General features: G+C 42.9%; 1 protein-coding gene across 5 annotated transcripts in view; it reads right to left on the reverse strand.

Moving 5' to 3' along the window:
• DPF3 (double PHD fingers 3) overlaps positions 1-25,976 on the reverse strand; it is a 162,732-nt gene that overhangs the window by 91,226 nt on the left and 45,530 nt on the right. For all 5 annotated transcript variants that reach the window (XM_066998678.1, XM_013191468.3, XM_048065246.2 and 2 more), the window contains exon 2: positions 4,252-4,412. In XM_066998678.1, coding sequence (XP_066854779.1) covers positions 4,252-4,412 — 161 coding nt within the window. The remainder of the gene's footprint in view (positions 1-4,251; positions 4,413-25,976) is intronic.

A 25,976-nucleotide genomic window follows, 5' to 3' on the forward strand; every position in this document is an offset into this window, starting at 1 on the left:
CATCACTAAAGCTCCAGACTCAATACCCTTAGAAAACAGGTAAGACCACATAAGAGAGAGGACAGGAGTAGCATTACCGTATCTGAAATAGCACCAACAGTGAACAGCTGGACATCATTAAGGCAGTGTTAGTAAAGCAGAACAGCTCGAGGACAGCAGGATGGCCCAAGTGCTCTCTGGCGTCCCTTCTGAAACAGCCAGGAGAGCATAGCAGCTCGGGTACAAAACTGGTTCACTGAACCAGATGAGAATAATAACAATAATAATAATAAAAAATATCCAGTTACTAGGCAAAAAAAAAAAAAAGACACAACAAAATTATTCACCTCAAGGGAATGGGCTAATCAAATTCTGTATGCTCTTGGTTTGAAATAGTTCTGCTGTTGGGAATGCCAGTGCAGACCCCAGCACTTTCCACCTGCTTCCCAGTCTTGGTGCATAAACAGAGGATCTACAACGTACTAGCTAGGTATGGCTGAGTGATGGAGTATTCACAGAGGTCCTGGCTGTTCCGGGGCACAAAGCACTACTGGTCTGGGGCTTTTCACACCCTTCTTTCATTGCTGCACAGCTTGCTGGGCATTATGCCCACCACAAGAAGGATATATTTTTGAAAGGGGCACGTGACTGGTTTATGAATAAAATATGAATAACCAGTACTTCTACAGTTCTTAACACACTTCTTCATGACACTTTGCAAACATTAACCACTGCAAACAATTGCTATTATAATGGGGTAGATTTTGCCTGGCTCTGATGTGAGTCATTAAAGAGGTGGAGCCAAGAAGCCTCACCCTTCAACAGTAGGTCCTGTGCAAGACCTTGCTCATAACATTCAAATGGGGGGTTGCTAGATGAAAGAAATAGGACAGAGGATCAGACTTCCATTGAACAGGTCTCCATAGAGGAGTCATTTGAATAAAATGGGCACCACAGCTTTGAACGTTTGTCCCAGCCAAAGAGAAGCAAAGATCCATTGTGGTTTTGGCGGAGTATCTGTTAATGTGGGTTCAATTATTGAGAATTCACATAAGAATTAGCAATTCTGGATTCTGCCAGGACAGTGAAAGCCAACCACAACTGCTGAGAGGCCAACAAGAAACAGAGCAGGTATCCTTGAAGAAACAGAGGTGGGAAAGCCCCTTCCCTAGAGGGAATATAGCCCATGCAGGTGGCAGATAGGCTCGTAAGTTCCTCCAACACGCACCTCTACACCGCTTGAGGCAAGCTCTCTATTCCTATTCACGATACCCTTGCTCATTAATATGAAGCTATCCAGTGAACTTGAGAGAGATATTGAACCGCCACTTGATACAAACCCATCAAATACTATCTTCAGTTCTCTATCTTGACCCCCATCTGTCACTGTGCTGGCTCACACAAATTGTGCATCTTTGATCGTTTACACAGAGGAGAAGCAATGAGAAAAGGGTCTGTTCTGAACGCTTTCAATCTAGCCCCCACACAGTTGGTGCATATGGAAATAACACATATACAGGTCTTACTGTCTTCAGCCCTGACTGAGCTGTCTCTCCCTCTGGTGCCTTATAGGGCAACCAGAGAAGGTTCCAACCATTTGCTTACAGAGGAAATAGCAGAACCTGCAGTGAGTTATGTTGTTTATCTCATTAGTGTAGGAGAGTCATAACTCAAAGCTCCTGTGAAAGGCTGGGGGAGGAGGGGAAAAGAGGGAGGGAGTTCTGTGCAGTATTGTGTGAAATTAACCCTGAACTGTTTATCAGGAGATGCAGTTTTCTGACTCCTTTAACAAAGAGGACAGTGAGAAACCAGGTTAACACACTGAGATCGTGACTCTCCTCTGTTTTCCAAACCCTCTGTAAGTGAAAAGAGGTCCTGGAGCTTTGCCATTTGTCTTTAAACATTTTTTCAGGTTAGAGATAGTAAATGGCAGTGAACACAGCACACAAGACAGATACCAACGTGGTTGGCAGAGAATTTTTGGAGATATTCAGTATGGACATAAGCACATTGTGTACAGCCTGAAAACAGGCATGCTAAAACTACAGAGGGATGGTCTGACCCACCATAATGATACTACAAGAAATAGATGATGCAGAGAGACCCAAGGGAGCACTAAATGGGCTAATAAAAATCAAGAAAGAGCAGAGCAAATATGGGGGAGGAGGGCTGCTTCATTTCGCACTGATTATTCTAATTCAAAATAACAAAGGCGTCAGATTTGGAGGCTGAAGCAGATGCAGGAGGCCTGATTCACTTAAGACTTTCTATGGAGAATGTTCCACCATTAGTCCCCACTGCAGCCCTGCAGGAGGAATGCCACTGATTCTCTTTTGCAGGGGAAGCTGCAGAACAGGTCAGTATTAGCAGTGAGGAAAGAAAGATTTGCACAGTGAGTTTGCTGAAGGTAGTCCAGAGAACTAGTGACTGAGAAAAGCAAAGTGTTAAGACCTCTCATTTCCTAGTGTGATGCTGTAACTCCTCTATGATGATTTCCTCTGCAAGTGCAGAGACACCAATGAGACCCATTCAAGACTATCTGTGCCCACCTTTGTAGCAGATGCTCTTGCCAAAACATTACTTGTGCATATAGTGGATGTATTCTTGCTTATGACTGAGTTCAAAAGGATAAAAATAGCAGTATCTCACTCATAACCAGATGCTACAAGAACAGAAATTACATAGGTAAACTGATTAGCAAAAAAAAAAAAAAAAAAAAAAAAAAAAAAGCTAGCTAGCTTTGCCAAAGCATAATCTCTTAGGAATGCAGAGTTTTTAAATGAAAAAAAAAAAAAAAGAAGAAGAAGAAAAACAACAACAACAAAAAGCAACTGTGGTCATGAAGGAACCTTCAAAAGAAGGGTTAGCCCAGAACCTCATAAACCACATTTAGCAGTCCCAGATTACCCAAATAGTTGCGGCAGCTGAAACCTTCTTAGGGTATTTTTAATGCTGGTAAAACACCTGTTGTCTCCTGCACCAGAACTGGCTGCATTTTACTATCGAAAGAGTTTTCTGGCCGTATTGCAAGACAAGATACTACATCTATTTTGGACACTTTAGGATTAGGAGCAGTGCAAGGATCTGCCCCACAGTAAATCCTAGGAAAGGGAGAGGGAATGTTTCAGCTAAGCACTCTTCAGAGGCACCAATTGCTTTCTTAGTCTGCCCACAGGAGGGGAGGGAAATATCCTTTGTGTTCCTCCCACTACAGCTGTTGCAAACTGGCTGATGGAGGAGGTAACAGCAGCCTGCACCTTCCCACAGTTACCAGATCTGGATTTTTTGTTTGGTTGCTTTTTTTTTTTCCATTTTTTTCAGTATAGTTTACAGGAACCGCTACATATATATGCACATGTGTACACTGTGCTTCCAGTGTACATGCACACTAGCCCCTCCCTGCCTGGATTCTCTGGTATGCACTGGAAAAAAACAAACAAACAAACAACAGAAATCCATTTTGGTGTTGTCAGAAAATCTGTGCAAACTGTGGATCAGATACTGAGCCATACTCTAACAAAATTTCCACTGGGTTTTAGGAGGAGTTCTATCTAAGTAACATCTCCAGCCTTTAAACTGGTGATTGTCCTTCACCTTCCAAATAAGCACTTCAGACGGATTTACTCTAACAAAGGAAAGACTGACCAAAGTGTACAAAAATGATGGTGGTCTTTTCCCTTCAGCTTTGCTGAGCTCTGGAAGAGACCTTAGCCAAAGCTCTTTAAGGACATATATCAATTTATTTTTTGCAACTTAAGAAACTAAGGCTCCAGAGCTGGTATCCAAGTAACTTGTCCAAATCAAAACTAGAAGATATACGTACATCTCTCATCATCAGAACAACATTCATTCCTGTAACTGGACCCTCATGAATTTCAGCTCCAGTGTATATACTTCCCAATATAACCCCTGATTTTCAGCATTCACCTGAGTCTTCCACTTCTAGCTCTCCACCCTGAAGATAATTCCAGTCCTGCTTAGAGCAGGGCATTGTGCCTTCTGCTACAGAGTAGGATCAATAGCATTAAGAGAGCTACAATGACACAGTCTTAGAAACTACCATGTCAGGCACTTCTTTGGGTAGAGAGAGAATAATTAGGATCAGCTCTCTGCAGTTACCAAAGGAAATCCCCTGCAGGCACAGAGGTTTAGGCAGCTTCTCTTTCTGTGTGGCCTGTAGCAGGTTTGAGTTCCTATTAATTAAACCCCATGAGGGTTCAGTGGCCAGCCCTCCATACATGCACATGCATTCACAGACATAATGCTACCAACCTGGTCCTCTATGCCGCTTCTCCATCCAGATGTAGCAGTTGTTCTGAGCTACACCGGTCTGCGAATCCAGGAAAGGAAGGCGGACGCTCCGTTCAGCACACAGCCGAGAGTTGTAGCTGCGACAGTGCTCAATCGCTTCTTTGTAGAACTGGTCCCCAAGTCTGCCAAAAGAGATAGGGCGGAGATTAAAGAAGACTGCATCTTCCCTCAAACAAGACTAGGAAAAAAGGGGACATGAGGATGGTTTAAAAAAAAATGAAGAACCAACCAGAAAAAACTTTCTCTGAACACATGAAAAAAGCTGGCTGACACATGACACTGCTGAAGCGGATCATGCAGAAAGTGTCATCAAAGGATAAGACTCAGAAAGCAGACACAGATCTTTTCAGTAGGCATAGATACTGAATGAGCAAAGGGTGCAACCACACTGGCCATGACCCAGGGTCAGCCAACATGTACACCATGGTGACCTCATTCTATTGTTTCTCTTTCCCTGTAGTTTGTTCAGCCAAGTTAGCAAACCAGTCATTTCAATTCTACGCTATAGGAACTCCTGCAGGATATTTTGAGCAACCAGAAAGCCAGCCAAATTTAGAAGAACTTCACTCCAGCATTTCTGATGACAAAGAACCCACACGAGCAAAGGACACAATCTTCATATTGCATGCTTCTGAGGCACAAAAACACACACATTAACAGCTAGGGCCATGTCTGCAGTGGTCAGACCAGATGTTTTGTCTTTACCCTTCCAGAGTTTTCCACAGTCAGGCTTTAGGCACCAACAGCAGCTGGTAAGATCCAGCATGGCAAACTATTTGTTCTGGAGCACAGTGGGAAGAACGGTCCTAAAGACAATGCCACTTGTTTCATAAATATTTGTTCAAAAATTCTGTAGAATCTTCATACTCCCTTGAGAAAAGGTTTAAAAACTCTGCCTGCTGGAGATTACCAGAATCCTCCCTCCAAATTTTTCTAAACAGGGAAAAGCATCAAAGTAGAGCTACCCTGAAGACACAAAGCAGCTGTCATGCTGGAATACTGCAAAGTAGGTGGGCCATGCTGCTCAACCTCATTCTTGATCTATTGTCAAGGTGAAATTCAGTCGTGACATGAATTGCTAGGAAAGCTACCCATCAGGGGTAAGTTCATTAGAAAATAGGAGTAGAATGATATATAGCATAACTTGCTCTGACTCTGATATTCATTAGTGTGCAAAAAGAGTATAACATGCACAGCAAGGGAGCTGAAGGGATGCATGCACAGAGATAAAAGAGGCTCCCTTCCCTGTTCTGTTAGTTGTTTCCCTGCTACCCTCTTGCATAGACACAATTGGCATTTTAAAATTATACTCCTTTTGCAAACCTCTGAATGTCAAATTGGTGCAAATTGCTGCTTTACTGTGTCTTTTTTCTGACTCACATCTTTTAAGTCACTCCTCAGTTTCACCTCATGACTTCCGTGGGAGCCATACTCTTTCCCCATGGGCTGCACTGGCCCAATATCCTCTTGTTGGCAGGGGCCCAATACTACAGAGGCAGGCATCTCTAGTTCCTCCTTCTAACTTCTGATAATCAGAACTTAATTATCCTAAGTCTCAGGCTACCCAATGGTGGTTACATTGTGTTTTAAGAGATCTTGATGAATCTTTCTTCTGTGAATTTATCCAGCTGACTTCAACCCACCTTTATTTTTCACACCTAAAGAATTGTAAAGCAATGAGCTCCATGGCTAAAAAATAATTCAAGTAAATAAAAGCATTTCCTTATGCTTGTTTTAAGCCATATCTCAATTATTTACAATTTTAAGTGCTCCACTAAGCTTCCACCAGGTCATTTCTCTAATGAACAAAGGTGGTCCAGCGCACCCAGGCTCTGGATGCAGAATAAGCATCACGGGTGGATGCTGAGCCCACCAGCTTCCTGCTGTTCTCAGCCACTGACTTCAGCTGCTGCATTTCAGAGCGTCCCCAATGGGGAGAATTGGGCAGTCCTCAACAGGAAGGAGTTACACCCAAGAGCCAGTACATCCTTTGGCTTCACAGATTCTCTAAAGGTCACTCAGCTGTTTCGTGCAGCAGCAGGCGTCAGTGTGAATCTGGCATCTCACAGACCTGTCCCACACCACTGACCACCAGGCCCTGGGCAGCAGCTGGTGCAGGGGGGCTCTTTGCGGGGCAGCTGGAGGAGGGAGCGCTCTGGCTGTACAAGAGAGCAGAGGGCAGAGCTGCAGGCAGGGACATTGCAGAGGGGTGTCTCTGGACACAGAGCCCCCCACAATGACCTCAAACCACTTTTTCCATCAAAGGCAGGGGGGAAGGGAAGGGGAACAGAGGAGAAAGGAAAAGATAAGCCGCACTACTATACAAAGAATGTGGCTAGGAAAAAATGAAAGCTTATTAAAAGCTGTAATTAAAGTTGTACACTTGTGTAATCAAAGTCAGTAACAAGGAGACTCCAGTTGATCAAAGATTAACAGCTCTTTCCACAAACACTTGAGCTTCCGCAGAGCTAAGTCAGATTCCCCCTACATTAATCCAGGGATGCTCAATAACTCCAAGGAGTTTATTGACAAAAACAATACATCTCAGCAACCCGGATATAACATCTGGCTGGAGATGGCCACAGCTTCCGTCTTCTTCTAAGACTAAAAATAAGTACAAATCTTTGCGTGTTAAATATTTGGCTTTAACATTATCAAGTAGGATGACTCCATCAAGTGGCATGTACAGTTAAAATTCAGATTTTTCTAAGTGGGAGAAAAGGGTTTTGGGGATCCCAATGTGTTTAACAACCACAGAACCTGCCAAGTTAATGGTCAAATTCGTTCTTCACTCAATTTTGTACTCTGTTTTGTTATATTTATTTTAAAGACTATAAACATGCACCTTTTGCCTTAAAGAAATACTATAATTTAGGAGAAGCATTTAGTCACCGCCATACTTTAGGAAAGCTTGCTTCGGATCCACTACAGCAAGCACAATCAAAAACCCACCCCTAAGTATTCACTGGGAAGGCCAGTATTGAAGTACTGGGTCCTTAAGGGCTTGCCCTTACTTTAATTTTGAATGGATTTTTTTTAAGTAACAAATAATCAAATATTGGAAGATAAAGAAACTATATTTCCTTATGATAGTCATATCCCAGTGGAAAACAGCTACTTCCCTGCGACTACTTTTGGAAGCTTCGTTGTTTTGTTTTATCATTAGTCTTCACTGGAGTGAATCTCCATCATTCAAAATTTCAGTTAATATTTTAAGGGACGTTAGATACTTTTTTTTTCTTTGTTTTCAATGTGGTGCTACATATCCAAACACAGCATATTTTATCTTATGCAGGAAAAGCAGAAGGTATTAAAAGAATCCAGGCAAAAAAGGAAAGCATGGTACTAATGCACTGGTCACTGTAAAGTCACAGAGGTGGGATAAGACCCAGCCCTCTCCCAGGGGATTTACAATGGAAGTGGAGAACACACGAGGCAGGAATAAGACTGGAGAGGACAGGAGTTCAAAAGAAACTCAAACAGATCAGCTGAGTTTGACTGAATGAAGCACACGAAGGGAAAAAAAAAATAAACAGACTACGTTGATAGTAAAAAGTGTATCACATGTCAGAAAGATTAATTATCTGGTGCTATATGCTTCATAGTTTTCCCAAGCTGTGTTGCCATGGAAGACTTACACTTCACCTCCTGAAAAAATATCTGTAAAAACTATGGGGAATTTCTGCATTATTTCTATGAAAAGTATGTATGACTCAGTGCTGTGCAGCAACCGACTGCAAGGGTCGATTCTTCCCTTTGGACATGGGAGCGAAAGGTCACACTGACTTGTCTGGATTTATATTAACGATACAAAATCACCAGCATATGCATAGATTTCAACAATACTGGGGGAAAATCAAGGGGCTGACATTAATAACTGCTGGTCAAGGGAGGCAAACCATACCGAAAACAGCCCGAGTGGAAATACAGAATAAAGTTATCAGCACAGTGCAGAAAGAGTGCAGGCCGCCAGTGCAGGTCCTCAGGTGATATCCTGGATGCTTGGGACCGGCGGGACAGGTGACACTGCTGGGAGACGTGCAGGCTCCGCATCTATATTCCAGCCTGAGGACACTAAAATAACCCAGTTCTGCCTGACTAATAAAAGCTCTCTGGCTTGGAAAAGAACAGCCTACACTATTAAAATCTCCTGCAAGACTGCACATAAGCAGCCCCTTTTCAAGAGGGGTATAGCTCCAGAAGGAGCTAGGGGCTGTTTTGGTGGAGAAGGGTGGGACTGAAACTGAACCGCAGGCTTGGAGCAGCTGAAGTGCAGCAGGAGTGGGGCGAGCACGCTGAAGGATGCCTGAAGCATCAGCACTCCTCTGGGTCCTGGGACAGTGACGTGAGGCTGGTAGAGTCCTATGCAACTTTGTAGGTAGTCACTGGCGAAAAAGCATATACTGGGCTGGAAAAGCAGACTGTGTGAATTTCATTAGGTCACTGTCCTGTTATACGTTAAGAAACTGAGGTTTTCTGACAAAGAATCAGGTCAGCTTACAACAAAGTCAGTGAAAAACCCTTCACTTTCTCTCAACATTTGTCTGCCTGCTCTGCCTAGACTGTAGGATTTCCGAGCAGACTCTGACTTACTGCTTTTCTGTACCATACCTAGTGCCATCCCACTGCCTAGGCATGCCTTAAACCAAAGCCAACAAGAATTGGCCTGGTTTATGAGCAGCTTACGAGTCAGCAGCAAGGACCTAGAGCTTCGCTTCACTTTGAGCTGATTGTTTCTCTGGGAGTTCCTTCTGCCTACGAGGTAGCCTCATGGACCCTGAAAGCAGCGGAGTGGCTCTCCACCACCTCTTTCCAACCCAGTCTGCAAAGTCCAGGCTATTTGAGTGCACTACACCTTTTAAAAAAGCTACAAAATGGGCAGAACCTAGTGCACCCTTCCTCTGCTGCCTGTCACTTTTCAGATTAGGATCCAGAGAAGAACACTCAGTTAAGACATATAACCAGTCAAGCTCAACCATGGTTACAGGCCCACACCACCCCTGGAAAATTCATACAACGAAGGACCAGTCCTCCTTAAGTGCAGCTCTTACATTTTCAGCCAATACTATGAGTGTGAATCTGGATTGTCTCCGGTTCCAGAGGCCAGGACCCTTTCATTTTCCTCCCAAACCCGGCTCATTACATGACTAGGCAAGTAAAAAGCTGATAGCACAGAAAGAAATGATTAATCATGTAACGGAAAGCAGCAGACTTCCTTTGGAAGTCTACAGTGGTCCCCAGCTGATCAAAAACGTGGAACTTGTTCTCCCCAAGACTAGCAAGTTTTCATTTACTATACTTTTAGCCTCTAGTCTTATATTTCAGATCATTTGATACTGGGAGAAACACTGAGGAAAACTGAAAGACATTTTAAATCAGAAATTGTTCTTCAGCAACACAACCATCCAGTTTCAAACTGAGCAAGATCTGGGAAGCGTGGTAGGAAAAAGCAATGTGACGCTGCTTCAGAAGACATTCTGGCCTCTCCTGCTGGAGATATTCATGAATAAGCCTGGAAATAAAACACACGTGGAGTCTTGGGCCTTCTCACAATGATGGACAGAGACTAAGTCATGCAGATGCTACCTGAGCTATCAGCTGCCGGTGACACTGCAGATGATGAGGTACTGCTGACCAACTGCATGTCTTGGCAAGAGCTGAGAGAACTGCACCAAGCGGGCTATACTCGATCCCTCCAGCAGATCCCACAAGGCTCCTGACAGGCAACTGCTCCTCCTCTCCCTGAGCCTTGACATGAAGAATGCCACAGGGCTCAATTCTTCCAACGCTCCTATTTAATATCTATGCAAAACCTCCAGGGAATATGATGAAGTGGTACGGGCAGCAATGCCAGACAGTATGTTGACAACACACAGATTTGTGTGCCTTTTTCCCCTCACACAGACAGCACTCTCCCAAACCTCTCAGTGTTGAAAGCAAGGGTGGCATAGCTGGCAGAGGCAGAAGTCAGAAGAGATAGCAAGGAGGCTGGCTGGAAGTGGGAAACGTTACAAACTGTGAGCTAATATCATTTATGATTCAAAGACAGACCAACGTGGACAATCTAATAGAGGCAATCATCACAAGGGCCTTCCTCTCTCTCTGTCTCTCCAGTCAGCATAATTCTGCTTTCAAGTGGTAGCCTGGCCATGCTCATGTGTGTTTTTCACAACTGGGCTGTGCTACTATGACTCTACCTTAGACTAGATAAGCAACAGAGACGGAGCTAGTTGCAAAAATGTGGTATCGACCCTATCACAAAGCAAGCCAAAGAGATCAGTACTCCCCAGCCTGCGCTCATCCCTTTTCCTCATGCACTCTAACATCACTGTTTTTTTGCAAAGGGTGCAGTGAGCTAAATTCAAGCCACTTGACAAGCTGCTTCTCCTGGAGCTGAAACAGCAAATGCAACTGGAACCCTGTGCGTAACAGAGCCCAGCATCCACCAGACTCCAGCAGCACCTTTGGACAGCAGACCCACAGCTCTGGAGCATCTTCCCAGAAGAGATAAAGAATTCTGCTCTGCTCATCCTCACATTACATTGCAAGATGGTCACACAACATCCATCAACAGACTGAAGCAAAAGAAAATATGACTCTGGATTTTCTAGCCCATAGGGAGCACCTAATGCTACAATCATATACCCTTTGTGATTGCAGAGAGGTAAGGTAACGAGATGCAAAAGCAATACAGAATGGCTTTACTGACCTTAGGTGAAGCAGAACAGAGTGTTCCAAACCCTACCACAAACTCTGAGGGCAAGCCAGAGAGTGCAGGAACGTGCAGATTCAGTTCTCTCACAACGGTCAGTTGAATCTGTCCCTGCACAACATCTTCTAATGATGTAAGGGGTGTGAACATGAGCAAAGGAAAAACAGGATTTCCAGATGGGCTACAGAGTGACTCAATTTTTTTGGGCCTTCATTTTTTAACATTAACTCAGCAGCTTTGTGAAGACCTACATACACATACCCCTGCCTCTCCTAAACTCTCCAAGGCTCTCAGAGTTGCTCATACATCCATTTTGTTTCTATACGTACCAAATCATTTCATCTGATGCACAAAATGAGGCCTGAACAACTTTCCGAAGCATGGGAGTTGGAGAAAAAAAATTGCTAGCAGAATCGTTTCAGCAGTAGATAAAATACACAAATCGGATCACAAAACAGTTTACAGATGCAAGCAGAGCCAGTGTTGCTGAAGTAGCAATGATCTGAGGGTAAATGCACGGAAAGGCTTGTAAGGATAGGTAATGCCTTTCATTGGAAGAACTGACACCGTCAGGTCAAAACAGACGAGCTTTCAAGCATTTTTTCAAAAGTACTGTGCCAGGTGCATAGACTGTATGTGGCACAAGTGATTAGGAGCCACCAGAGAGCTGATGACAAGTTCCTGAGTCAGCACTGGCACAGCCCAGACATTACAGCAGTCAAGGAGATGCCCTGAGCTATGAGTCTAGGTTTAATCATAGATCAGCGAAAGACTAACATGAGATCTTCCAGCATTCTCCTCTGCGCACCCAGCACCAGCCTGTCCCCTGTATGTAGAAGGCAAAGGAATCCCCTTTTGCCAGGTATTTATCAGCAGACTTCCCCTTGTTGGGGGTGGAAATCCCTAGTGGTGATTTGTGGCCAGAATCTACTGACTTCTCAATGCTTGAATCATGGTGTGATGCTGAATCATAACAGAGAGCCTGGCCTCACTGAGTGAGCTAAATTCACTACTCTGAAAACAGGTTTAGACTGTAATTTAATCCAGTGTGAACCTACAGGCATCTCATGAAAAAAATCTGACTGAATAAAAATGACAGAAAGTAGGCAGAGCTTACAAATTGGGCAAAATTGATCTGATTAGCCCCATCCTCACAAGTATTGTGGAAGTACAAGAGCTCTGCCAGCATTTCCATTTAAATAAAAGAAACATCAGCAGAACTACCACTGCCAAGAAGAGTGTGGTACATCAGGGTGCTTCAATAACAGCAGCCTGCAGGGCAAACCTGGCTTTCAGGGTCAGGAGCCGCTGCCATCTTTGTGCAGGAAGAAGGACCAGAGCTGGAGGTGTTCCTTTTCCTGCAGCTGCACATGGCCCTCCACACAAGGCCCACAGCAATATTCCTGCTCTCAGAGGGAAAAAGGTGGGATCTCTACACCCAACACTTAACGTGCAGAGTTATTGGCTAGATACAACAGGAATCTGTGCATGGTACAAGATGAAATGCGTGAACTTATCTCAGAAGATGAATTACTTGGCCCTGTTCATATATATGGGGCTGTGAACAATCATATTATGGTGCTGGTAGTAATTTGTCGACTTTTCCTCTTACTTTTCCTCCATTTCCAAGGAGACATAACAGCAGTAGTTTCTGTGTCACACACCTGACCATCCAAGATGTTTCCAGAGTCAGACGTTGCATGCAATCTCTATTAGACTCAGCACAGTGACCAATTAGGTTAATCTCAGAGGCAGACTCCTTGGGGATATCACAGAGCATCTATTCTTTCTCAGGCCAGGGTTTCTGTTTTAAAGAGATGCAGCATCATCCAATTAAATGAACAACAGGTGCGAAAGGTAATAACCTAGACCTCTTTTTGTATCTGAAGACAGCAGTCAGAATTCAGCTTGGTCCTAACCTCCCCCAAAAGGTCAAAAATTCTCTCCAATTACTAAAAGAAAGAACTAATGAAAATTTCAGCAGTAATACTAGATTAGACATGACAACATCCAAGAGATTTTTTTATATTTTTTAAAGAAGTATCTCAAGCTGCTGGCACTTGGAGTCACCAGAAGTCTGTTTGGCTTAGTGCATTCATGGCTTTAGGGCCAGATGTAGTCAAAGACAAACACTATCCATTCAGCTCTCAGTCCCAGTTTCCCACAGTGGGACTATCTTTTGCATTCCTACACGTTAGGAGAAAGGCAGATTAGTAAAATCCATGATCTATTGCCTGACCTGGCACCAGGAAGCCGGCAAATGAGAGTTCTCCAGATGACTCTGCCTTGACTCCCTTCTTAGCTTTAACAGCTCACCTACACAACAGGGGCAACACCCAAGACTTACCTCAGTAATAAATTGTGCAGATTACTTTAGGCACTGTCTGTACTAAAAGATCCTCAGATCATGAAGAGGCATCCTCTTCTAGCTCTAGCTGTGCTGGCTAAAAATATCGTCCTTTCCCTCCTACCCTGCTGCTTTTCGCTGCTTGTCTCCTACAGCTTACTGCTGCTGCACCTCCTGCCAGTAGCAATAATTGTGTGAGTGCTCCCTGATCCACTTCGGCAAGGCCATTCGATGTGTTTGAGCAAACCCAGCTGACATTGCCTGGGGGAGCTGAGAACAAGCTCACACAACCCCTTCTGCCACCAGAGGTAGTCACCAGCAGCACAACCAGTTTGGGTAAGACTTCAAGTAGGACGCTTGTTTGTAATGGGAACAAGCCTGTCCACATCACGAGCGGTAGGGCTATGTCACTCCTTCAGCACAGCCCTCTAGGGAGACACAACGTATACAAATGGAAGGACCCTACCACCATAATTACATCATCTGCTCAAACGACACCACCTAAGCTGACAAGAGCATTCATCTTCATGAGTCTCCATGCATCTCATCCTTCACGAAGCCATGCATCTCCATCAGATCTCTACAGGCAGAGAGATATCAGGAAAGAGCATAAGGGTTGTGCATGTTTCTAGCCATGTCAGAACTGTACCTGTGAAAGCTTTACAGTGTGGTCCTAGTCTGAAAGACCTTTGTTAGCCCTCCTGGAACTTCCCAGGCTGGGATTTCCCCTGTGCAGTTATTTAGTAGATAAATATAGAGTGCCATTCAATCCAGATGGCACAATTTACAAGAGACTGAAATTAACATGCAAGTAGAAAAGTAGTAGAAATGATCCTAAATGACAGGGAAGGCTTCCCCATCACACAAAACTGAAATTACATTAACATTTTAGTTATTTCCTGTCCTTTGACTACAAAGAGTTAATGAGCTAACTGACTTGCCTTTTTTGTGGGAACCTTGTATCGCCTTTTGCAAAGGAAATCCTTACACAGGAAACAATCCATTTTGCTCAGGTGAAAATGATCACAGAAATAGCAGAGCAGAGAGAAATTTATATAGATCTAGAATAAAACCACATAATTAGTAGAGTTTACTTTGCCTCTGAGGTCAACCTTGAAAAAAAAATCTCAGCAATAGCCAATATTTAAAAGATAACACTACTAATCCTGAATGGGTAGCACTTTCAGTTCCTCAGTCACAGTATGTATGACAAATAGACCACACACAACAAAATATAAAAATCTACTCGACCCACTTAATAATCATTAATCACACAAAAAACACAACAGAAAATCCTATTTTCTGCTCTCTACAAAGCCATCCTGAGCCTAGATAATTAAGGTTATGCTTCTTTGAGTTGTTATTGCTATTGAACACATAGGAACAATCATTCTCTTACTTGTGTAAACCTACTGACTTCAGCAAACATTCAGCAGGGATACACTTGACTCATGCTATGTAGGGGAATTCAAAAGAGGACTGTGAATTTTATTTCCTTTTTTCACCTCCTTCCCCCAGTTCTACCCGCAAATGGAAGCAGGGCAGATTACGGGCATTCCTCTGCTAAAGTATCATTATTACTGCTCAAAAGTTAGAAGCAAGAGATGAAACATGCATTGTGTCCTCCAACACATCATCTTACAGTTCCCTTAGTATAAAAAATGCCCTCTATTGAGAGTGCACTTATAACTAAGTGAAAAGTCTAGGCACAGGATCTTCTGCACGTGGAGCACATCCCACAGAAGTAGAGAAAACCATCATTACAAATAGACACACTGCTTTAACTCTGGGATGACATGTTTCACACACCTGTGTCCTTGCTTGTGTAGATACTTACATAGTATCTAAGAGGAACTGTCTGATAAAGTCAAAAAATAGCACACACCACATGCTTTTAGAAATTCAAGTATATGATGGTTGTTCCCCTATGCGCTGACTTTCCTTGTAAATGTTTTTCTTCTGGCTTCCCTTCCGTTCTCAGTACCACCTTAACTCAGTTATCAGATTGGGGTGGTTATTACTGCGGAACAGCTAAAGGAAAAAGAAGTGTCTTGTAATTCACTTAGCAGTTAGCAAAGATTGCAGAAATGTTTGCTGCGATTATCGCTGCGCCATAAAGATTCCCTGTTCTGTTCAAACGACTTACTCTTTTGGCAATAGTTTCACCATGCTTAAGACACCAGTTGTTTAATGCACATCCCAATCATGCTGAGGCAAAAGATCTCAGATCCATCTTTAGCTCCATGTGTTCACTGAGGTCTTCAAAGGCTCTTGATGAAAGCCTGCCTGGGACCAACCATTAGATCCCAATTCAGCAAAGCACCTCATCAAATGTGTAGGTCCCCTTCAGTTCAAAGCCCTGAAGGTACTTGAATGCCTTCCTGAACAGAGATGACAGCTGAGCAGACAGCACATGCTTCATCGCACTGCTAGGATGAGGTCTTAGAAGCACATGGGCAAGCCTGTTTAGGTCAGTCTGTCGTGTTTTCCTAGCTGGAACTAGCCAGAGCCAACACTTCCATTTTCTTTCTGGGATGCAATGCACTGCAATAGTTAAAGCTGTAGGTCACAAAAGTGTAATCAAGGGATCATGAGGCAGTCATTAATCAATCAACCAGTGGAAATAGGAACTGGGTAGATATCATTATCTCTACATTACAGATGAGACACAGACAGTTTGCATAACAAAGACAGAGAGAAACAGAAGGCCCTTTTCTTATTTCCCAGTTTTGCTCCATCTTTTCTTCTGAAATTTGTTATCTCACACTTCAAGATTTCCTTCTCCAACTGCAATCCAGCAATTTTCTTCATTCAGAGGCAAATCTGATTCCATGTCATCCCTGAATGCTAGCTGAAACTCTTCTATACCCAAATCAATTAAAGAAAGCTCACAAGAGCAACCTTTCTTTTTTCCAGACACGCTGTAAAAGCTACCTGAACACCACAGTGACAATGGCAAGCAAAGACAATGACTAAACAAGAATTTGGACATGGAACTAAACTGCATACCGAGTCTCCACTTCTGTTCCCCCAGTTAGTACCAAATGGGGACTAGCACCACAGTGGTCTATAAACAGGACCAGGATAAGAATGGCAAGCAGCTGAAGGAAAAGAACCGAGGGAGTCAACTGTCAGAGCAAGGAGAGGTTACAGAAAAAACGAGACAGAGAGGTTAGCCCATTGCCCTGGAGTAATGGCTAGCCTTTAACACATGGCCTCTGCTCCTGTCAGTATTTCTTCTTGGACAGGTTATCTCAGGAATTTATGCTTTCCAATAATTACCTTTCAGAGGGCTCTCACTTATCTTGCAAGAGGAATACACCAGTAACCTGACCTGCATTGCTCATGCAATCGCCATCCACCCCCTCTAGCCTTTCCTCCCATCTCTCAAAGCAGGAGTGAGCTGTTCTTCCCATACTTCCAATGCTGCATCAGCAAGGGCTGGTGAAGTTGATAAAAATAAGAGTTTTAATGCTTAATGCTACACAAATATTGATGAGCTTGCAAGCAAAAGCAGTAAAACATTACAGCAAGTTAAAATACCTCAGGTACTCCTGCGATATTATCCAGAGCTAAAGGACAACGCTAGTTTTGCACCATCATGAGAAGCATTTTTGTCTGAGAGCAAGTTTTACTATTTTATTGCAGCAGACATCAGAGCCAGTCAGTATTTGTTTTAATAAACTTCTGGGATTTGCAAGACCATCTAAGTTCTTTTCCTGTTACTCTTCCAAACTACCTTTCTTCCACTATGTGAATTGCTTTTCTTCTTGAAGCATCAGTGCCAAAGAGAAGCTTTTACTTCTTGCACTCACTCCAGAGCCATTTCAGATGAACCTGTCCATCTCTGCTAAAGCATGGGTTATTACACTCAGTAGGTTATCACACTCCCACTCATGCTCTGATCAAGGCTGTCGTAGGTTGGCTTTTTGTGTAAGGGGCTCCATTACATCCAGTACAAGCGGACTGGCACTTATTTATTCCCAGCACCATAGCTGGGACAGGGTGAAGGATTCTTATTTTGTGCTCTGGATGTAACAAGGCTTCTCTTCAGCCAGTCGCTAATCATAACAAAATACTTCATCAGGAAGTTCTGAGAAAACATCAGGCCTGACATGAGGAGTAAAAAGTCATGTATCATCCTACATGGGACCCTGTCAATCCAGAAATGGATGGTCAGGGCACATGGACATGCCTCAAATGGGCTTGCAGCCACTTCTGACAGGTACCCAGAGGAATATTTCTTTTTCCTGCACTAGCAACACAACTAACTTTGCCCTGGGAGAACATCTGTGCCTCACTCTAGCTGTACTAGTTTAAAGGAGTCTCATACTGCTTCAGTCCCGTGAGAACTCCGGGCCAGCACGCACACTCTGCCTGGAGTTCCCATACTCCCATCCGAAACAGGACCGTACCACAAGAAAGAGCTTGATGTGGGGAGAGCAGAAGAGGGGAGGGCACGAGAAAGCTGTTCTTCCCTCATTAAACTTCAATAGGTGCCTAGGCCCAGCAGTGCTGCACTACGGTTTGGATTTATGTTCCCCAATTAACACATTTCACAGCATAAAGTTCTCTCTTTCTGTTTTGAAGGGGGAAGAAGAGGAGAAAAACCACATTCCAAGCCTTTGGCACAGCAAACTTCCCCAGCTATCCTCTGGGAACAAAAAGGGAGGAAAAAAAGGCTTGTCACCACACAATTTAAAATAACCCATCTCTGCTGGCTCCGCTCTGTCTCAGGGGTAGATCTGAGCCATAGCCCCCACCCTTCAGGGCTGCTGGCCCAAAGCACTTGACATTCATCAGGAGAAGGAAAATAGCTCCAAGGCAATGGAAGGGGACGGGAAGAGTCCCTCCACTGGCAGGCATTGAGATGGGAAGAAAGAGGAAGGATCTGCAAAAAGGTCGCAGCATATGGAGGGTATGGAAGCCTCCTGCTTCTGAGGACTGACCACAGATGAAACATCTTGGCGCAGTTGCTGCTGAGCATAAAGCAGGCAGGTAAATGTCTCCTCTGCCCTCATCTGGGGGTTCTCCACTGTGGTTAGCTTAAGACGTGCTTTGACAACCATGTTGTTGGCTCTGTCCCATGCACAACAGAATGACTGTCTCCTTTCTCTCCAAATGTGCACTCTCTCCTCTTCTCCCCAAAGAGAACCACAAGTCATATGCATTGAATGCTAAAATATCTTGTCATCTTTGAGGAGAGTTATGAGAGGAAAGCCCTTCAGAGATTCTTTGTTCGGAGTTTTTGTGTAACATACACAAAACAGTCATAAGCTGAATCGTTCTCTGCATAAAGAAAATTGCTAGAAGAAAGCACTGTGTGAGCCAGTGAAACACAGGATGTTTTCCCAGAAGTCAGAAAAAAATCTAATGTATTACATAGCTCAGCAATGCTCAACTTGAGTTCCTTAAAACACCACATGTGGATTCTGGAGGAATCTGTAGGCTTGATCAGAGCCCCATTGCTCAACAAACAAGAAGACTTAGCCAATATTTCAAAGCACTTGGGATTGTTTTTTATTCTCTGATGTAGTCGAAGAGAGGCAGAAAGGCGGAAAGATGGGAAGCAACTCATTTTACCAGTGGTCGGAGTGGGTTAGGAAGAAAACACAATTGCAGAGTTCCACACGCTAATCATGGTGTGATGATCTGACACTACACTAAGGCATCTGCTCATAGCTTACCATCGATATGCGACAATGATGACAAAGCAACAAAGCACATCACAGCATAGCATCAGGTTTCCACACCCTGGTGATTATGTTGCTTCCCTCTGAGTCCATTCCAGAACCAAATTTCTCAGGTTTGATTGTCACTGATCTATAGTGATGTCTATACATAGACAGATTGAATATACTTAGAACTGAGTCACCGCCACATGGAGATTCTTGGTTATAAAACTACAATGCATGATTTGGAATAGAATACTTTATAGCTATAGGAACTCATGTTTGGGTTTTGAATGCAGAGAACGCATTTATTTGTTTATCTGACATTTTGTATGTTTAGATACGATCACTTACAGGGCATTCTTGTTGTGGGGGCAATGAACAGCTCGAAGATCCCTTCTCTTGCTTCCCATGTGACATCTCTCCAAGAAGAAGTTCAATTAAAAAAGAATGCTACACTTATATGAACTTTAAGTGCATGGCTCTCTTTCTTATACTCTCTCTTTTGGTCTAACAAGACAAAAGACTTAGGGAAGGAGGGGAAATACAAGTATGGAGAAGGAAAATGAACCTTCAATCTGAAGCCATCTGATAAATTGCTGGCACCTAGGTCTTCAGTCAGTATCATCTTGGATGAAATTCTATTTGTTGCCACTTCAGCTAAGCAGCTTCTACTTAGGTCTACAATTTTACCCTTCATGGATTTATCCATCAGCTGATTAACTCTCTCAGTTTTGCCTGGTGCATCCAAAAGTGGAAAAACAGCTAGACACTGCTGCAGCATCTGCTAAGCATCTGTGGCAAGAATTCCTAGTGGCTTTGAGGTGATAGCAGGTATGGTTATGATTTACTATAGGTTAATGTCCAAAATCTCACACTTTTCAGAATATTTGTGCTGCATTTTTTTGCTTAGGTTTGTTTGCTTGCCTGTTTTCTTTAATTCTACCTACATAAAAGAGAAAATCTTGATGAAATACTGAAGAATAATCCTAGGGCTCATGGTTCTGCAGAAAGAAGATGACCCAATTCTAACGACACCCACTTTTTAGAGTTAAGTGTTAAGAAAATGACAGTAAAACTATAGCACTTTGATTCTGTAATTACACGCTTCCTTCAGGGTTGTATGTTCTATACTCCCTTGAGAAACACATTTATGTTATGTCCTGAAGGACCAAATTGGCTACTGTAGTAATATCTTTCCATGTGTTTGCAACTGTCAATACATTTGAGTACAGCAACATCACAGAAAAAAAGTGGAAGCAGAAAAAGTACAACTTGGCATTCTAAAACACTGCAGTGTTTTTCATACTGCAGTTCAATAGTGCTCTGACAGGTAAATTAAGACAAATTATTTTTTAACTGCAATCTGGATTTAAGGCCTGAATCTAAACTTCAGAAACATCATTTCCCCATGTGATCACACACTCGGTTGCCATTAAAGTTTGCATGTGATGAGCGCTCCATTCTCATTTCTACTAGTGTTTTACATTCCCGTTGCTCAAGGAAAAAGACTGCTTGAGGTGGAAGAAGAATGAGGCCATAGCTTCAGTGTTAGTATTTGCCTGCATATTGAGGGATTTGTTCAAAAACTGACAGGTTGAAAAGACAGGTGTCAATCTGTCCCTCTAATGGGGAAAATTATTAACAGCAGCTCCCACTGAACAAAACAGTAATACCACTGGGAATGGGAAATTTGAATATGGGAGGAAAGATGGCAAGCAAAGAGTGAAAAGGGAGTGGTAAATGGAACAGCACACAGCAGGGACTGTGAGTCTTTGAACAAGATAGGACTGGAAATGACAAACTGAAATACTGAGCTCAGACTCCAGCAGCCCCAGGAAACAATGTACGTGAGATTTAGCTAAAAGAGATCCACAAAAACCTGGGTGCAAATTTTTAGTATTCCTTAAAAACAAACAAACAAACAAAAACAAAAAAAACCTTGAGATTCCTGCTCTTTTTCAGTATAGATCTTAAGTACCTCACCAGTGCCCTAGGGCATGCAGAATTCCAAGGGATTCATGGGACGAATGTCCCAGGAGGTGACCCATATCCCAAGCTACAGAGAAAGACAAAAGAAGAGACCAAGAAGGTAGCTGACAAGAATTTCTAGGGCTGTGGATTCCTCCTATCTATCCTCCTTTTCAAATCACAATGTACACATGTGATGATCAGACCTCAATACTGTATAAAAAGGCCCAAGTAAACACTAGAGGTGAAACATCATCATAGAAGGAAAAGGGAAAACCCAGGTCAGGTATGACTACACATTTCCCCAGTTTCTGGAGCTTCACAATATAGCATTTGATTGAATTCTTTACCAGTAGGTCTCAACTTAAACTTTAGATTCAGAAACATCTCCTATCTTAACAAAAAAAATAATAATAGAAAGGGGATGAAGTCCAAGTTCAAGAAGCTTAACGCTGAATTTATGATGGAGAAGTCTTATCCTGATGTTCCTATCTGTCTTCCTGTATTCCAGCCACTACCTGCACCTGGAACTGCAGGCTCACAAACACCTACATTTCCAAATCAAAGCACTCAAAAAAATCATGACTTAGGTCCTGTTACTGAACTGATAGATGACATTCAATTCCTATTTCTACAGCCAGCAGACTCAACAAAAGCTATAGCTATCAAAATGAAATTTTCATGTAGTTCCTGGCTTCTAGGAGCTGGACTTGCAAATAAAGCAACACATTTTGAAAGCATTAACAAAATCACTATCAAATGCCTACAGAATAAATTTGGAATGATACCAGTGTGCTAGTCCCTAACACAGATCTTCTCAAAAGTTGGCAATTTGAGTTCAGTGAAGCTTCTTTCCGTACAAGCCAGGGCTCCCTTAATTAGGCAAACTCTAAACACAGCCCGTTTGTCTCTTGTAAAGAAAGTGCTTTTCTGGAAGAGGGCTGACTGTTCCTGCCTACTTCAGAGTACTTTTGAGTTGCATCAGTACAAAAGGAGAATCAGGACACTTTGTGCTGTTCTTCCTATAGTTTTGTAACAACAGAAGATATTTCAGAGGGGCTGACAAGACTTTAAGAGGAATGTATTGAAGAAGACAGTTTAGGCTACTAAACTTAATAATTAAGTAATTAATCAATGGAAAGGTAATTCTCATCATTTAGCCTGTTTGTTAAGTGTTTTGCCTTCCTGGGTTTGGCTATGAAACTTAACAATTTGCAATCTACAGCAGTCCCTGGAGTTTGATTCTGTCTTCAATAAATCAAAAAAACTACGGGCAGAGACTAAAGCAGCACTGGGAACCCTGCCTGTCCCCACTTTTATTCAGCCAGCACGCTCCAGAACTGGCTGATGAAATGGAAGTGTCAGGACACAGCAGAAGTCACCTCTCAGCACACCCACCAATTACTTCTCCGAAGCTATAGAGTCAAGACTGAAAATAAAAATGGCTGCCCTATTGAACAAAAATGGGTCCTAAATTTAGAACACAAACATATCTTTGATTTGCTTTCTCCCTTTCTTGACATATCTCTAAGGGAGAGGGTCTGAAAATATGAGTCACTCCTCATCGCAAATCTAGATTTTCCCAATTTTACCCCACCAAAAATTCACTGAATACCACAGGGCTAAAGCAAGGGTGGACCTTGTCCTACCTTTCTGCTACAGATAGCATTTTACTGTCACTAAGGGAATAAAATAATCATAACAGCATAATGATAGCATGTGTTTTGTTAGCCACTGTTCTTCACGTGGGGCAATCACTGGCAATTCTCGGATTTAATCTCTCTCCTTCCCCAACCATGCAGTTGATTACCGCTCTCGTTCCCAGTTAAAAATCCTTGATCAGAGTAAGGCACATAAAGGAGTCTCTGACCCTGGCTAAGGGAACAACAAGAGATGACATTTGGTTCTTTGAGAAAGCAGTAGATAAAAAGCAAAAATGACAGCTGGAGTCAGGAGGAGCTAGTTAGTGGATTGCAGGCCCAGGAGGGTGTGGGGTGGGGGCCCATAAAAGAGGAACAACAAGAGACTGCAGCCAGGCTGTTCCCTCTCCTTCTCTAGGTGTCCTTTGCATCAGTAAGAAGGGTTGCAGGAGATGTCAGGGTCCATGGGGATCACTCCTTTGGCTTTTGTATTTTTTTTAAAAAAGGTTACCTAGAAAATAGAAAAAATAGGAGAAAAAGAGAAAAATGAACCAACATTCATACTTAACATGTGGGAATGAATACAAAGGTAAGCGCCAACTTGTAATGACCTGTGGTATGTAAATACGCTTAAGCCAGAGGGAGGAATTTTTTTGGGTCCAGTCCAACAGCGCCAATCATTTACAGGATTTGACTGGGATTAACCTGTGATTTCCACTTCAGGATACAAAGGAGAAATACAATAGGCAAGTAGAAGGCAAGCAGCAGTTGCGAGGAGCATCCCTGCTCTTCTCCAATACACACACCACAGTCAGACCTGGCTTGCGAATACACCTGGCACGGCTGTCTCAGCTCTGGGAACATCCCCAGACAGCGACCAGTGCATGTGCACATACGCACACGTGCGTGTGCTCACACATGTGCATGTGCCTCAGCATGCTGCACAAACACACAAGATGTCATCCATTTCTAAAGCATCAAACCTCATTCAGCATTACTAGGACACTGGATACTGAACATTTTAGTCAAAGGCATTTTAGGTGCAATTCACTGCCACTGGTGTAATTCCCTTGAAGTCCATGGGATTACACCAGGGAGAAAGAGGTTGGCTGATCAGTGTTTGCAGCTTGCCAATTTGTGCATCTGTGTTGGTTCTTTTGTTTTGGAGACACAGTTCTACAAATTATCATTATGAAAGATTAATTTTTGTTTTAAAAAGATCACATTCTAGGGGTAGAGTGAGAAGCCCACTTTCATCCACAAAGTCCTTTTTCTCAGTTCCACACAGACGGACGGACATTACACTTGCTCAGATTTGCAAATCCACAAAGGCATACAAAAGTGGGCAAAGACATTGCAGGCGTTAACAGCTTCATGCTAGAAGTCGCTTTCTGTGGCAGAACAATCTAGTAATGATAGTGTTGGATAAACCTTTCAGGTTGTCTCCTTTCCAGGATTTGTACAAGGTATTTCAGAAGAGACATTCAAATGAAGACTGCGTGTTTTGGCTTGGTGCATCAGGATCAAGAGGAAGCCCAAATGCTGCAGAAGAGAAGAGAGAGCTCTGACCTCAGAGAACACTTTTGTCCGATTTTCTAGGAGGGAAGTTGCATGTACTTGAGACACACTCATTGCTAGCTGAGGTTTTTTAATCCTGATTTTTGCAAAATATGTAATTCCCTCCTTAACAACAAAAGGTTTTAAAAGTGCTATAGTTTGGAGATTTCCCATTTCATTATTCTGGTAAACCCACATTCAAAGAGGAGGAAGTTGTGTGAAGTCCTGAAAAGAAAAAACACCTCGCTATGGTTCTCCTTTGATGGGCTAGTCAGGAACCATCTCCCCAGACCACTTGTTTGACTCAAAGGCAAAAAGTAGTTTTCAGCAAAATAAACAGCAACTAATCAAGATGAACCTATTTGCTTATACAGTCTCATTGGCTAAAATACAACACCAGCCCCGAGTATTATTTATCTTGGAGGTGGCAACAATAGAAACTGAGCAACTGATTACACAGCTTCTCAACCAATTATGCACCAACATTTATCTCCTGCGTGCAACAATGGAGATTTAACCAGCTCTTCAGCCTTACCTTAAGATTTTACAGGCACCCAACGATATACTTAGCACCTTGTCTAGCAAAATAATAAAAAAAGCAGCAAAGCCCCAGCACCAAAAACACTCAACGGCAGTCTCCCACACCTGCACCTGGAGGGCAAAGACGAATGCTGTTATAGACAAACGTGTGAGCATTCAGACTCAGGGACTATGTTGGTACATGTTTATGAAGTGCCTTGTGCAGCAGGGCCCAGAGTGGAGACTGGGCTCAGCATAGGTTTTTTCCTTCTTTCTGAATCTAGGAAAAACCGTGCAAGATAATATAAGAGCCTCAACTGATAAGGTTTGGGGAAGAATGATTTATCTGTTTTCTCTGTAAATACCAATTGCTTGTTTCTTGGCATTCGTGTTATTTTCATCCAAAAGGCAAACCTGCTGTAATATAAACTCAGCCAAAACCCAAAAACAGAGTACTGGTGTAACTGGAAAAAGAGACCGACAGTATGGGAAGTGCTTGGCATTCACTATAGGATGGAAAAAATAAAAATAAAAAAGGAAAGAGAAGGAAGAACACAAATTAAAGACACAGTGTGGATGCAGGAGAACACACAAAGATTCCCCCTGCTCACCCCTGCATCCGTATGACAGTGCAGCTTTGTGGAACAGAACAATAGGTACATTATGCTAACCTATAATTATCCCGAGAAGAATGATAGCAAAGTCAAGGCATTACATGAACATTGGAATATTGGATACAATCCCATAAGAAGCAAGGGGGTGGAGAAGGAGCTTTAAAATGAGATTGAAACCTTCCTAGCACAGAACATCAAAGGAAATTTCATGTTCTCTTCACGTTTATTGGGTGTTCCTTATACTTGATTTGATGATTTAAACACGATTCCCTTTTTCATGCACTTCTTGGCTTTACGCTGCAATTGGTTCCAGCACTGTAACACCCTCCTTTGACAGCATGGTGGATTTGGTGCAAACAGGAGCTCAGCCCAGTGCATGCCCCATATGCATAAGCCGCGTGAGACACGAAAGGAGGATGGAGATGTACTCCAGTGCTGGACAAAGAAAAGCGAAGGGCTGGCGATTCAGTGAGTGCATAATCAAGCGTTCCCAAGTGCACACAGGCACTCGATACCTGCAGTCTCATTCCAATCAGATAGCAGGCACTGAAACACAGGAAGCAGTGAGGCACAACTCTACACCTGTTTAAAACATGCTGCTTGCATTTGTAGTATTATGCAATGTTGGGGAAATGCTGGAAGGAAAACTCAGAG

Source organism: Anser cygnoides, chromosome 5, assembly GCF_040182565.1.
Source record: "Anser cygnoides isolate HZ-2024a breed goose chromosome 5, Taihu_goose_T2T_genome, whole genome shotgun sequence".
Classification (NCBI taxonomy): Eukaryota; Metazoa; Chordata; class Aves; order Anseriformes; family Anatidae; genus Anser; species Anser cygnoides.